The sequence below is a fragment of the Malaclemys terrapin genome, chromosome 14, assembly GCF_027887155.1.
Source record: "Malaclemys terrapin pileata isolate rMalTer1 chromosome 14, rMalTer1.hap1, whole genome shotgun sequence".
In the NCBI taxonomy this organism is placed as follows: domain Eukaryota; kingdom Metazoa; phylum Chordata; order Testudines; family Emydidae; genus Malaclemys; species Malaclemys terrapin.
Window position 1 is genome coordinate 32,554,468 of NC_071518.1, and position 13,015 is coordinate 32,567,482.

General features: G+C 44.1%; 1 protein-coding gene across 1 annotated transcript in view; it reads right to left on the minus strand.

Annotated features, from left to right (window-relative positions):
- SLC12A4 (solute carrier family 12 member 4) overlaps nucleotides 1–12,312 on the minus strand; it is an 83,213-nt gene extending 70,901 nt beyond the window's left edge. Inside the window, exon 1 of the mRNA XM_054048681.1 lies at nucleotides 12,117–12,312. Coding sequence (XP_053904656.1) covers nucleotides 12,117–12,258 — 142 coding nt within the window. The 5' untranslated portion in view covers nucleotides 12,259–12,312. The remainder of the gene's footprint in view (nucleotides 1–12,116) is intronic.
- Nucleotides 12,313–13,015: the final 703 nt, after the last annotated feature.

The window sequence follows — 13,015 nt, forward strand, 5'->3', positions numbered from 1 at the left end:
GTTATGACAGGCAATTTACAGGTGATGTTGTAACAGTCATGGGAACAACATCTTTAAAAAGTTTCCCAAATTTTTTTTTACACTGAGGACAAGTGCATACTCTTAAGGAGTTAGGAATGTAGAATTTACAAATTATAAATTAAGACACCAATTGAGAGGATTTTTTTGTTTCCTACAGTTAATCTGATAACTAAAGAAAAGCCTCATACACCAAGGCCTCTACACTGTAAATATTTGCAAAGGCAAGTTATTTAACAGAGAAAACTTGACATTGCAAGCTAGAAGATTAAAATACATTCTTGTCTGAAACTGAGCCATAGTGTTTTAATTGAATATTAGAAAACTCCTACACATTAAAAACAGGACAGAGAAAAGACATTCACAAATTAAGAACCTGATTTAGTTACAAGACTTAGAATACTCACATACAGCATTCTGTTTTGCTGCCTGCTTCAAAAGCATTCGTTCTGGAAGAATTTACTTGACTGCATATGCCACAAGCACACCTAAAGAAGAGCTCTGTGTAGCTCAAAAGCTTGTCACTGCTACCCACCGAAGTTGGTCCGATAAAAGATATTACTTCACCCATCTTGTCTCTCTTAATATGCCATAAACACTCAAATCATACCTACCACAGCTGGCAGAACTAATGTACACAGCTCTCTACATACATGGCAAAATACATGTTTCCTGAGGAATATCAAGAGGGGAAAACTATAATACAACAATAGCACTGATATAGCTTTCACTAGTCTGTCATAAGGAAGACAGAGAATAAACTAATTTTGTCCATCATTATTCACGTTCGGCTCACTATTAAAGAGGAACAATTCAGAAATAAAGATGTTGCCAGCCAAATCAACGGAAATACAAAAACAAACCCATTCATCAAATAAGTCTGTTGCACAAACAGAAATGGTGGTATTTGCTTTACTGCATTCCAAAAAAACATCTGCTTATTAAATTTGGGAAAGCTATCTTGAACGACTTTGTCAAGATACATTTACGTTTTTAGCTTGTTCCTGAAGTTTTATATTTAAAAAGAACTTACCACAAAGTGTTTTTATCTCTCTGTGGCACTGAGTGTCCCCCATTCCGTTACACACACTAAAAAAGAAAATAATGAGCAGTACGGGTTTTTTTTTAAACTTGAGTGAATGGTGTTTATGCCTGGCTGCATTTGCTGGCCAATAGGGCTGCAAAGTGTCTTAATCTCCACTTAGCATGGGGCTTCACTGCAAAAGCCAAGTTTTAAAAGATCAATAAAACCGTAATCATGAAACTTAGCTGTTGGAGTGGGGAAAAGGAGAAAGGATGGTACTATTTACTTTTAATGAAGTACACTGGTACTTACCAGTACTTACCAGTACCACTTACACTGGTAAGCAAGCTGCGGAGGGGGCGGGGGGAGGACAGAATAAAGTTTTATATGAAGCAGAGCTTAAATGGGAAAAGAACAAGTAGCTGAGTTAGGATCCCTAGAAAAGTGTTCTGTTTGATGTAAATTTCCCACTGCTTCAGCATGTAAAGAACCCCTCTGAATCTGACCTCTCTTGTTTGAAACATTCATTAGTCAGCCAATCACTGAAAGTCATCATTTGTAGATAAAAATCAACAAGAAAATCCATTTCTCTGCATATCCTTGATAAGCTTTCTAATCACAGTTATAAACACTGAGCAGTGGAGTTTTTGTTTTACACCGCACACATCCCAACAGACACATCAGAGGGTTGTTTTTAGCTAATGTTGACGCATCAGAACAATCTTTCCTAGACACTTCCAAATTACTTAAATTCCAGAGAACCCAGAAAAAGGTGCAGCTTCTTCTAAATTTAGCTAAGGAATCCGCTGGCAGCCGGCAATGGGAGTCCTTCAGTGCACCACAGTTGCAGCTACCGCCCCACAGAAATCAGAAGCCGTATGTGAGAGGCGTATAAAACAGGCTATATGGGAGCATGGTTTTTTAAAGTAAGCAGCTATACATATAGAGTAAGCATGACAAAGTGCAGACTACTGAAAAGCTTCAGAAACCCGACTAGTCTCCTGGGGCAACACTAAATGGGGTGCCCATGAGAATCTCAAGGCAGCACCTTTGCTTTCAGATTGTCTGAACCACAAGAAGAACGAATACGCCTTCTCCTCCACCATATTCAGTCGTGTTCAATTTTTGGGTAAGTTCTGAAGCCCTTCTCTGCTCTTTCCATTTTCCACATATCACAATTCTATCTTTATCAGCACACTAAGTCTGCAGACCTTTGCACATGAATGCTGAAGGCTGCATCCTGAGTTTGGCCCCTGGTACCATTGCTATAGTAACTGCCAGCTGCCCATAAACCAGACCACACACTTGACTTCATAAAGAGGGGAGAGATTTTTAGTTCAACCTCATACAATCTAGTCTCAGACGCTCAGTTTCCATTACAGGTTATTTTATATCCTAGATGGATGTTTACAAGGTGGTTCTATGGTATTTATCACTCTGGCACCAAAGCACAGCATGGCTCTGCATCACATTCATATTGTATTTGTAGCTGAAGGGGGTGAGTCAGATCAAAGCATCAGGCTGGAAATATCTCAACTTCCTTGATCCAAGGGTTTATATAATAAACATTACATAGAACTCACATTATATTTGTCATCTAAGGCTTTTAAAGCACCTTACATGGCATCATTATCGCCACTTAACAAATGGGGTTGAAAGTGGGTTGAAGTGACTTCCTTGGCAGAGCTATTTAGCCCTTTATCTTTGAAAACTAGGTAAATTTAGACAAAGGCCCCGTGGCATTTATCACTGGACAGTGATAAATCACATAGGAGTCAGTTCCACCATTATTGGAAATAACACTGCACTCCACATTCCAAAGTTATTTCACTCTGCTTCCCTGTAGAGCTGCTTCCTAGAATCTTCCCCAACGCTCTCCTGCTTGGCTTCAGTCTACATTTTTCAAGTAACATGAAGAATGACAAGGGTAAGTGTGTAAAAATAGGTTTGTCTCTTCATCTAGACAAAAACCACATTTGTGTAGGGGGCTGGGCTCTGTTTATCCATATGGCCGCTACTCTCAGCCCCCAAAATACCTGAATTTCAGTAATACGCTTTTATATGTGTATATAGGAAAGATTCTGTGGGAACACACTAGTTAAGATGTCTAATTTCATTATTTTTCTCCTGTCTCCAGACTTTGCCATAGTGTCAAGTGCTTTGGAATCTTTTGGAATGAAAAAAATGCTACATAAACTATAAGAATTTTCATATACATTTTACATGAGCTGTGTTCCAAGTTTTAAGAGCTGTTACTTCAATAATTTAACCTATATTTAAAAGCAAATATTGTCATCAGATATTTTTAAAATACCTATTTGGGGAAAAGATTAAAGTGAAAATATAGGGTCTTGGTATCATCATTTTACTCTCCTTAAAAAAAAAAACAGCTTGCAACTAAGCTATTTATATTGTATCAGGCCACCATAACCTATTACTACAAAATAAACAACCACCTCACACATCAATACAACTTGTAAGCATACTACTAGCCTGCCATCTCTGGAGGAGAGGCTCCAGGCTGGTCAGAGCACTGTTTCACTGAGTTCCATGGATTCAACAAAAGCTGTAATACAACTGGCAAATAAGCGTGAAAGTGCACTGGCAAAACCAGAGGTGGCCACTGCCCGAACTAGGTCAGCGACACCAAGCTTATTAATCTCAATTCCACACACATCACTGAAAGATAAACAGCTTCCTACAGGGCACATATCTGAGATTGTCAGACTTGTGCTGGCAGAAGTCAAGCACATCATGGAGGTGAACAGCTCAGCCTTCTGAGGTCTGGGAAGAGTAATAATCTTTATGAAAGATCAGCTTTAAGATAGAAGTTTTATCATTGTTCAAAGCATTTCTTTGCCCCTTTTTAAATGAGAACCCAACCAAGTCACCAGCTTTATCTCAAATGTTGGAGGGATGCCAGGTGTGTGCATTCTTACTGTTGCTGATACACAAAGCAGGGCTCACACACCTACATCCCTCCTCCAAATGAAGGAAGTGTCATGGTTAGGGTGACCAGATGTCCCGATTTTATAGGGACAGTCCCGGTTTTTGGGTTTTTTTCTTATATAGGATTCTATTACCCCCCACCCCCATCCCGATTTTTCACACTTGCTGTCTGGGCACCCTAGTCATGGTTAGTCATAAACAGTGAGAAGGATTTGTTTTATTTACAAGTGAGCAATTTAACCAACTGATAGAATTAAATAATCACATGTTAAATGTTTTTGTTAAAATGTGTTGTGTTGCACTTTATTTACTTATAACTAGTGTTGACAAGAAATTGTAATGTTGAAATGCTATACCACCATAAGATGGCAACGTATCCCATACAAAACAAAATAAAACATTCAAAAGCAAAAAACCCATGAAGCAAACAGACAGGGACTGAGGGAGGGGAGGGATCAAATTAAGTTCCCCCAGAATCACAGTCACACAGCTGTATTATAGCATGAGACAGGTGTTTAAGGAATAGTCTGAAAACCAAAGCCAGTGGTTTTTCCCCGTTAGTTCAACATTACTACAATTGAGAGTCAGCATTACCATGATAAAGTCATACCATAACTTGTCATTTTCGGCCATCCACGTGATCAGTCAAACTGAGCTACCAGGAGCAGCATTTAAATATGGCTCTTACTAGCAAGCTACCAAAGTAAGAGGTTCACAAAAATAACTGTACTTAGTTTCACCACTCTAGCCCTGGTGGCAGGGATCATTCCACTGGGCCACATGGAGGAAATGGACAATGTGCCAGCACACTTATTGCCAGACAACCCCTGCACGTATTCATGGATTGTCCATTTAACAACACACGCACTTTGGGGAGAATCGCCAACTAAAATTGTAAAGTGACGCATTCCAATTACACAAAAATATAACATCCTATCTGGCGTCGCAGTTCCCACCAACTGTCAGTGTCCTACTCACAATCCATACTCACAACTGCCTCGGAACACCCTGGAACATTCCCTGCAGGCCCATTCCTCCCCTCAGTTCCAATCGGCTCACTTTCACAGGTTTCCTGCAGGAACTGCCGGCCTTACGGGAGCTTCCCTCACTTAGCTTGTGCCTTATTACTTGGCGCTCCCCATCCATTGGATGCTCCCCTACATCTCTACATTAAGCTGGAGGGAGGCACTTGGAAGCAAAGAGGAGACAAAGGGGGGAGTTGTCTCCTCTGTGCAATCACAAAAGGATGGAACCTAGCAGGAGCAAAAAAGGGCTAGGTGACTTCTCCCCAGACCTGGAGTTCCCCTTTGCTGGGCTCCAAAAACAGTTGTAGTAAGTGGGTCTTTACTTCCCAGGGCCTTACCTACAAGGTTGGAGATCACTGGGAGATGGGGAGTGAAGCCTTTCCCCCTTCCTCAAGCCTCCAAGCTGTGGGTCCTGAGGAAAGGAGCTAATATGTCAGTAGAAGTTGCAAGGCCATTCATCATCTTTATGCCCATGCCCTGCTGACGTGATCCAGCCCACATAAATACTATAAGGGGGATACAGAAATGGAAAACATTACAGCTAAAAACAAAACAAAAAAATATTGCTGCAGCACAACACACATTAACACTAAACCTTCACCGGACATTTGTCAGCTTCAGAGTATATGTACGTCAGCTGTAGCCCTTCAGGCACATTTTTGTGTAATAGTCTAAAAAGCAGCACACTCAGGGCTATGATGTGGCAGCCTGCCAATATGCAGGACAGACAGCTGGTTTTTGTTTTTTTATGGGAAATGAAGTTGCTTTCAGGACTTCAGCAGTGGCTAAGTGGAGCAAGATGGACACAGCCAAACGCCTGGGCTCTCTTCCCTTCTCTACCCACATGCAGCACTAACTCCTAGGGTATGTCCAGACTACTCGCCGTATCGGCGGCTAGCGATCGATTTATCGGGGATCGATATATCACGTCTCATTAGATGCCATATATGGATCCCCGAACGTGCTCCCCATTGACTCCAGAACTCCACTGGAGCGAGCGGCAGTAGCGGAGTCAAAGAGGGAGCCGCGGCTGTCAATCCCGCGCCATGAGGACGGGAGGTAAGTTGGAATAAGATATGTCTAAGATAAGTTGCGTATCTTACATTGACTCCCCCCCACCCCCATAGTGTAGACCAGGCCCTAGTAGTCCCAGTGGTCATTCCTACTCAGCCCCAACATGGGGGCAGGAAGTGATCAATTGCTCCATCAAGTGGAGAAGATACAAGCAAGGCTCCATTCCCCTTTAGCTGGTTGAGGTAAAGACTAACTCACACTAAAACTACAAAAAGCCTTGTCTTCACTTGGATCAGGGTGGATTTGATTTAAATCAATTTGATTTAAATCGCGGTTTAAATCACTAGTCAGGAAGACTCGATTTAATCATGGTTTTCTACATAAAAGTGCATTCTTATTGGTGGTTATAACCTTAACACATAGTCTTCACAACTCAGAGATAGACATACGTTTTATTTTTAGAAGGTACTCTCTATACATTTTTAAAGTGATTTATTTTGAAAACTTTTCAGATTAGTTTTACAGCTATATCAGAAAATGAATGATTGTTTGGTTATTTCATTTACCAAAGGTAATTGAAGCAGATATTTATGAAGTCATTGGGAGGTGAACTATCTCCAATTCAACAGGTTAATCATTCATATTTAGAGGATTTTCTTGCCCTGCTGTATTAGGAGGAGAACATCACCAGACAGACATTTACATTGTTTTATTTAACTGAAACAACAATGTTATGTATTCTGGATTTTTTTCTTCAACAGCAAACATATATTTTAACAAAACAAGCATACGAATTTTTGAATTTAGTTAAACACTGAAGTTTTTTAAAATCAGGTTTGCTTTTATTAAAATTGTTTTTAACTAAAATAGTTAAATGAAATATTTTAAAAAAAAAAATTAAATCGACTATGTCAGCCAGGTCAACATGAGAAACTTAAAATATTGGCCTCTGCAGCTAACTCAGTGATCTTCACCTTCATTTTCCTGTTTGTTCAGAATCTGGAAAAGAAAAACAAGCGTTCCTTCTTTTTCAGGTCCCAAGTGATTTCTCAATTTGGAATTAATTAGTCCAAAGGAAGATAATATTCTTTCTACACCGGCAGAAGAAGCTACTTCTGTTAAAAGTGAGATCATCACTTCTAGGGTTACCATATTTTGAGTGTCCAAAAAGAGGACACTCCATGGGACCCCAGCCCCGCCCATGCCCCCGCCCCAACTCCACCCCTTCCCCAACGTCCCCGCCCCAACTCCGCCCCCTACCCTGCTTCCCCAGCAGGTAAGCTGGGGGGGGGCGTGGGGGGAGGAGGCGCGGCCCAGTCTGGCCCCCCCAACCGAGCGGCTCCCTCTGGCGGCCGGCCCCAGCGTCTCCAGCCTGGCTCGGCTCCTGGGGTGCCGGCCCCGGGCAAGCCCCCGGCCCGGGCCCGGCCCAGCACCCCCGGGCCCGGCCCGGCCCAGCACCCCCGGGCCCGGCCCGGCCCAGCACCCCCGGGCCCGGCCCGGCACTGCCGGCCCCGGGCCCGGCCCCCGGCTCCACACCCGCGGGCCAGCCCCCGGCCCAGCACCCCCAGCCCAGCCCCGGCCCCGCACCCCAGGCCCCCGGCCCAGCACTGCCAGCCCCAGCCCCGCACCCCTGGCCCCGCACCTGGTCCAGCCCCTGACCCCCGGCCCCTCCCTATTTTCCCAGACATGTTCGGCTTTTGGGGATTTCCCCCCGGACGGGGATTTGAGGCCCAAAAAGCCGGACATGTCCAGGAAAATCCGGACGTATGGTAACCCTAATCGCTTCAACAGTCTCTGAATCCAAGTGCTTAAGTGACTTCCACCAGTTAACTGGTGTGACTTTCTTTAAAACATCATCAGCAAACATATATTTCTTGAATGGTTCTTATTCCCAACTGGGTCTCTTTTACGGCCTGCTGCCATTATAGGTTTTCCCTTATAGTGAGAGAATGGTATGGTAGATCTCAAATCAATGAAGGCTACACTCAGAAAGACCTCAAGACTTCTGGAATATGCTGCTCAAACAGTTTCACTTTTGTTTCTACTGCCTGTCCCTCCTGTCTCACATTTATCTCCAGACTTCTTCTCCTTGTCCACATCTATTCAAGCCCCAAAAATCTCCTATTCATTGAACTTTTTGAAACTTTGCACTTTTAGAAAGAGGTAAGGGATTGACTCTGTGTACATGAATTTGAAGAGACACAACAGGGTTGAGGTTTGTTATTTCTCACCTCTATATATTATTTATTTATTTAAAAATATTTTTGCTGTTAACAAGCATGTTATCTCTGGAGACACAAATCCACATTTTGAGAACTGCAAAACTAAGCATCTCTGCTGGTATCCTCTAGACTGAACCCCATTGGGTAGATAGAAAGATTAACCTAAATAATCTATACAGAAGCCCCTGGAACCCAATAAAATTGGGTCCCTAATCCATGAACTATTGGAACTCATTTACAAAACTTTTCTTAAACATTACATGAATATATTGTCTCATACTATAGAATTAGAATTTATAATCCCTATTCCATGATAAAATATCTTTGAGCTATAATGTATCTTAATTAAAACTATCTTTAGATAGTTTTTTTCCCTCAAAAAGCATTTTATCAAAAAATCCGATTTAAATTTAAAAAATCCAATTTTTTTGATATTTTTTAAAAAATCATTGATTTTTATCCACCCTGACTTCGATTTTACCTCATGTTAGTTACCACACATTCATTAACATGAGATAAGAACACACTTTTTTGCCTAGTGAAGACAAGGCCTAAAGGACTAATACATTTTATGGGTTAATTCCTTAAATTTATTTTTGCGGGTGAGGGATAATCCCTAAAAAGCATTTAGGACCTTTTGGAGTGAAGGTTTTCAGGATTAAGAACTAGTCCAGCAGACACCAACCCACCTGTCTAGCAAGCTGTTCAACAATAGAAACTGAAATCTAAAACCCAGTAGAGAAGCAGACAGCCTGAACAGACAAGATAGAAGAAGACCTGGAGGCAAGAGAAAAATAAAGTTTTACAGATGGGAATCTGACACACAAAGTAACTTGCCCAAGAGTGAACAGTAAGCCTCTAATTGAGCCTGGAACTGAACCACAACTCTCAAATTCCAGACCAATACCTTAACCACAAGACTATCAAGGTGGTCTGTATTTGCTCAGCCCATATCCACCACCTCCTGCTCCAGCTCCCCCAACCTGTGGCTCCAGTCACACAGCACTTAGCGCCCTCTGCAGCAGCAGAATGGCAGCTAAGGAAGCACCAGATCTCTGGTATGTTACCCTTGCATCACCACCTCTGACCTTGGAGAATATCAAGATATCTGTTCTATATGTCCTGAAGAAGTATGATAAGAGAGATCCAGAAAAGCTCACAGTAACTACCCACTTTATGAAAGACCTGGGCTTGGACAGTTTGGACCAAGTGGAGATCATCATGGCAGAAGATGAATTTGGGTTTGGAGCTCCCAATGCAGAAGCAGAAAATGTAGCGTGTTCTCACAAGAGACTGTAGATTATATGGCAGATAAGAAGGATGTGGATGAATAAAGACATTTCTTGGAAGCTGAGAAACTCTCTTCTATCGTGAGGAATGGGATATCAGCGGGTGTGTGAATGTAAGCTCACATTACCATACCATTGTTGCTTTTATTGGAATAGTTCTGTTGGACATTGTATTTGAAGTCTTCTAAATCTGTGCTGGTCTTGGATTGAGAGTGGGATTGGAGTGTTTTCACTGGTCCAAGATTAGTATTTGGAAATTGCCCCTCAAAAGACCTTGGATGCCTGATAAATCCAGTTCTGAACAGCTTGAACTCCACCAGCATGTGCACTTTATAACATTTTAGAAAGTACTAAAAAACCTAGAATCATACTTGATCTTCCTATACCATGGCAAGCTTTTAAATTGAGATCCCCCTGCTATGCTTGTGAAAGGATTTTTACTCCTGAAGGCATTTTACAATGGCACACTAATTAAGCATCTCAGAAGTGTGCATAGGTATTACAACACACCCTGGTCTGGCACATTGGAATGCAGTGGTCACTTGCATCTGGAGCCTCCCTATTTTGATCACTTATAGAGCTAGATTATTATTTGTTTTGCCTGTCTAAAATTCCATTGTTGCTTGCAGTGTTGTTGCAGCCACTTTGGTCACTCACCTTGGGTCTTTTAAATTCCATTTCATTTTAAAAGTCACAGTTGAAACATCCAGAAAAGCTAAACAGTGACATCAGCAACCAGTTGAACAGTGGCCTAATTAAAATTCTATTTCCCCACCATCAGCCCCCAGGGTAGGCCTCTCCCTCTTAAAAGATTGCCTTCTTTAAATAAATTAACTGCTAATGATATGCAGTTATGCCTAACAGAAGCAGCTATAAAAGTAGCCCAGAGACAATGCAGAGAGTATTTGCTACATTATTTAAGCACTGATTTTACATTAAAAAATAGCTGTCAGACCTGCAGACCAAATGAATGAGAGTATATAACCACAGCAGGAAAAGCTAACAGTAACATGAGATTAGATTATTTAGCTATAGTGTCTATCGTGAGTTTATTTAGTTGAGAGCACTTAAATATTTACTCATGTCAGCTTTTAACACTCCCATCACAAATCATGAAAAATCCTTCCATGTGCAGGATTAGGCCATAAATTCTAGAATCTTCCTCATTAAGAAATTTAAATTTCAAGACAAAAAGTATCAACAAGTGATTGAGAGAAAAACTTGTTTTGAGGGGGAGGGAATGGGGCCAGAAGCAGAAGGACGGGTTAGTTTTTTAATTGTAGGGGCATACCGTCTTTTTGCGTCAGAGAAAAACCATTGTAACTAAAATTATTTCTTGTCTCTCGCTGAATGTCAGTGCAACACAGACAGGCTAGCCATAATTACTATTTGGTGGCCAGCCACAGCATATTATTTAATTTTAAAAACCACTTCTAGATAATAGCCCATTATACAATTGCATCAGGTCATGTCTAAGAAAACAGAACAAAAATAACTTCCATCACCCATCATTTTAAAAACAAAACAGTGACATCTAAATTGATTTTCACATACTGTACTAACATTGCATTGACTCCATGCATCTGAAGAAGTGGGTTTCTTACCCACGAAAGTTTATGCCCAAATAAATCTGTTAGTCTTTAAGCTGCCATCAGACTCCTTGTTGTTTTTTTATTGCATCCTTAGGCTACAAAAGGCTAGAATAGTTAGTCACTGTGGGGTTTTTTTGTTTGTTTGTCATAGGCAAGATTTTTCACCCAGTAAATCTTTACAATAACATCACAAGCCTCACTATTACAGACAGATTTGGCAACAGTGGTAAGGAAAGATTTGAAAATCCAGATTCAAATATTCCATCCACGTAGCTTTTTAGTTACCAACAATAAATAAGCATGTACAAGTCTGTGAACCATTTCCATTACTGTAAGTCTCTTTTACTGTTGTCTTAGCTTCCTAAAATAGTGGCCAAAAGGCCCGACGCATAATCAGGTCCTATTATACTGGGCACAGCAGGAACACTGAAAGAGAGCAGACAATGATCCTGCCCACACTCAAGCAATGAGTAACTTTACTCACAGGAGTAGTCCCATTCACTTTTCTTTTAAAGTAACGGAAGAAGAGATTTTAACGAGCTGCTAACAGGCCAGCGGCTTGCCCACGGGCTAGTGGAGGTGAGCTGTTCGGGGTAGGGGGTTTTAAGTGTGTAGTTTCACTCTCTCAATATCATGAAAGGAGAATTGGAGCGTACAGCGTCAGCTGATGTAACGAGACATGGCACCTGGGCTTTGCACACACACACACAGCCTCTCTCCTGAGGCTGCACCACCCTCTGTCTGCACGGGACAGGAATCGCCTGTCCCGGTTTCATTGTGCTCATCCTGACACCAGTCCCCTCCATTCAGAGCGGCCCCCGGGGGGCTGGACCCCTTTCCAGACACCACCCCGCACACACGCGGCACAGCCCCAGCAGAGGCTGCAAGTCCCTTGCTATCCCGGGCGCCGCGCGGCGCTTCCCGCCCGCGGGAGGAGAGAGGCCGGCGGGCCGGGGAAGTTGCGGGAACTTTGCCCCACTCACCCTCGGCGCTGGCGGGGTCGTAGGGGTCCGCGGGGCCCCGCGCCCCGCCCGGCTCGCTGTAGTCCACCCAGCTCAGCCCTTCCAGGCTGTCGTAGTCCCCGCGCTGCTTGTCCGCCACCGGCACCACGGTGAAGTGCGGCATCTCGGCGGGGCCCCGCTCGCCGCTCCGGCTCCCCGCGGATCGCTGCCAGCCGGGCGGGACGCGCTCCCCCGCCAGCTGCGCATTCCAGCCCCGTGCGGTCACTTCCTCTCGGCGCCCAGCGCCGCCACCCCACCCAGCCCGCCGGCCGCGCTCCCTCTGCGGGGGGGACTTGGGGCGCTCCCCTCTGCGAGGATGGGGAAGGGGGGACTTGGGGGGACTCCATTCTGTGACCGGGAGGGGATTTGGGGGGCCTCCACTCTGTAACCGGGAGGGGGAGGGATTTGGGGGGCTCCCCTCTGCGAGGATGGGGAAGGGAGGACTTGGGGGGACTCCATTCTGTGAGCGGGAGGGAATCTGGGGGGCCTCCACTCTGTGACCGGGAGGGGGAGGGATTTGGGGGGCTCCCCTCTGCGAGGATGGGGAAGGGGGGACTTGGGGAGACTCCATTCTGTGACCGGGAGGGGATTTGGGGGGCCTCCACTCTGTAACCGGGAGGGGGAGGGATTTGGGGGGCTCCCCTCTGCGAGGATGGGGAAGGGGGGATCTGGGGGGACTCCATTCTGTGAGCGGGAGGGGATTTGGGGGGCCTCCACTCTGTGACCGGGAGGGGGAGGGATTTGGGGGGCTCCCCTCTGCGAGGATGGGGAAGGGAGGACTTGGGGGGACTCCATTCTGTGAGCGGGAGGGGATTTGGGGGGCCTCCACTCTGTGACCGGGAGGGGGAGGGATTTGGGGGGCTCCCCTCTGCGAGGATGGG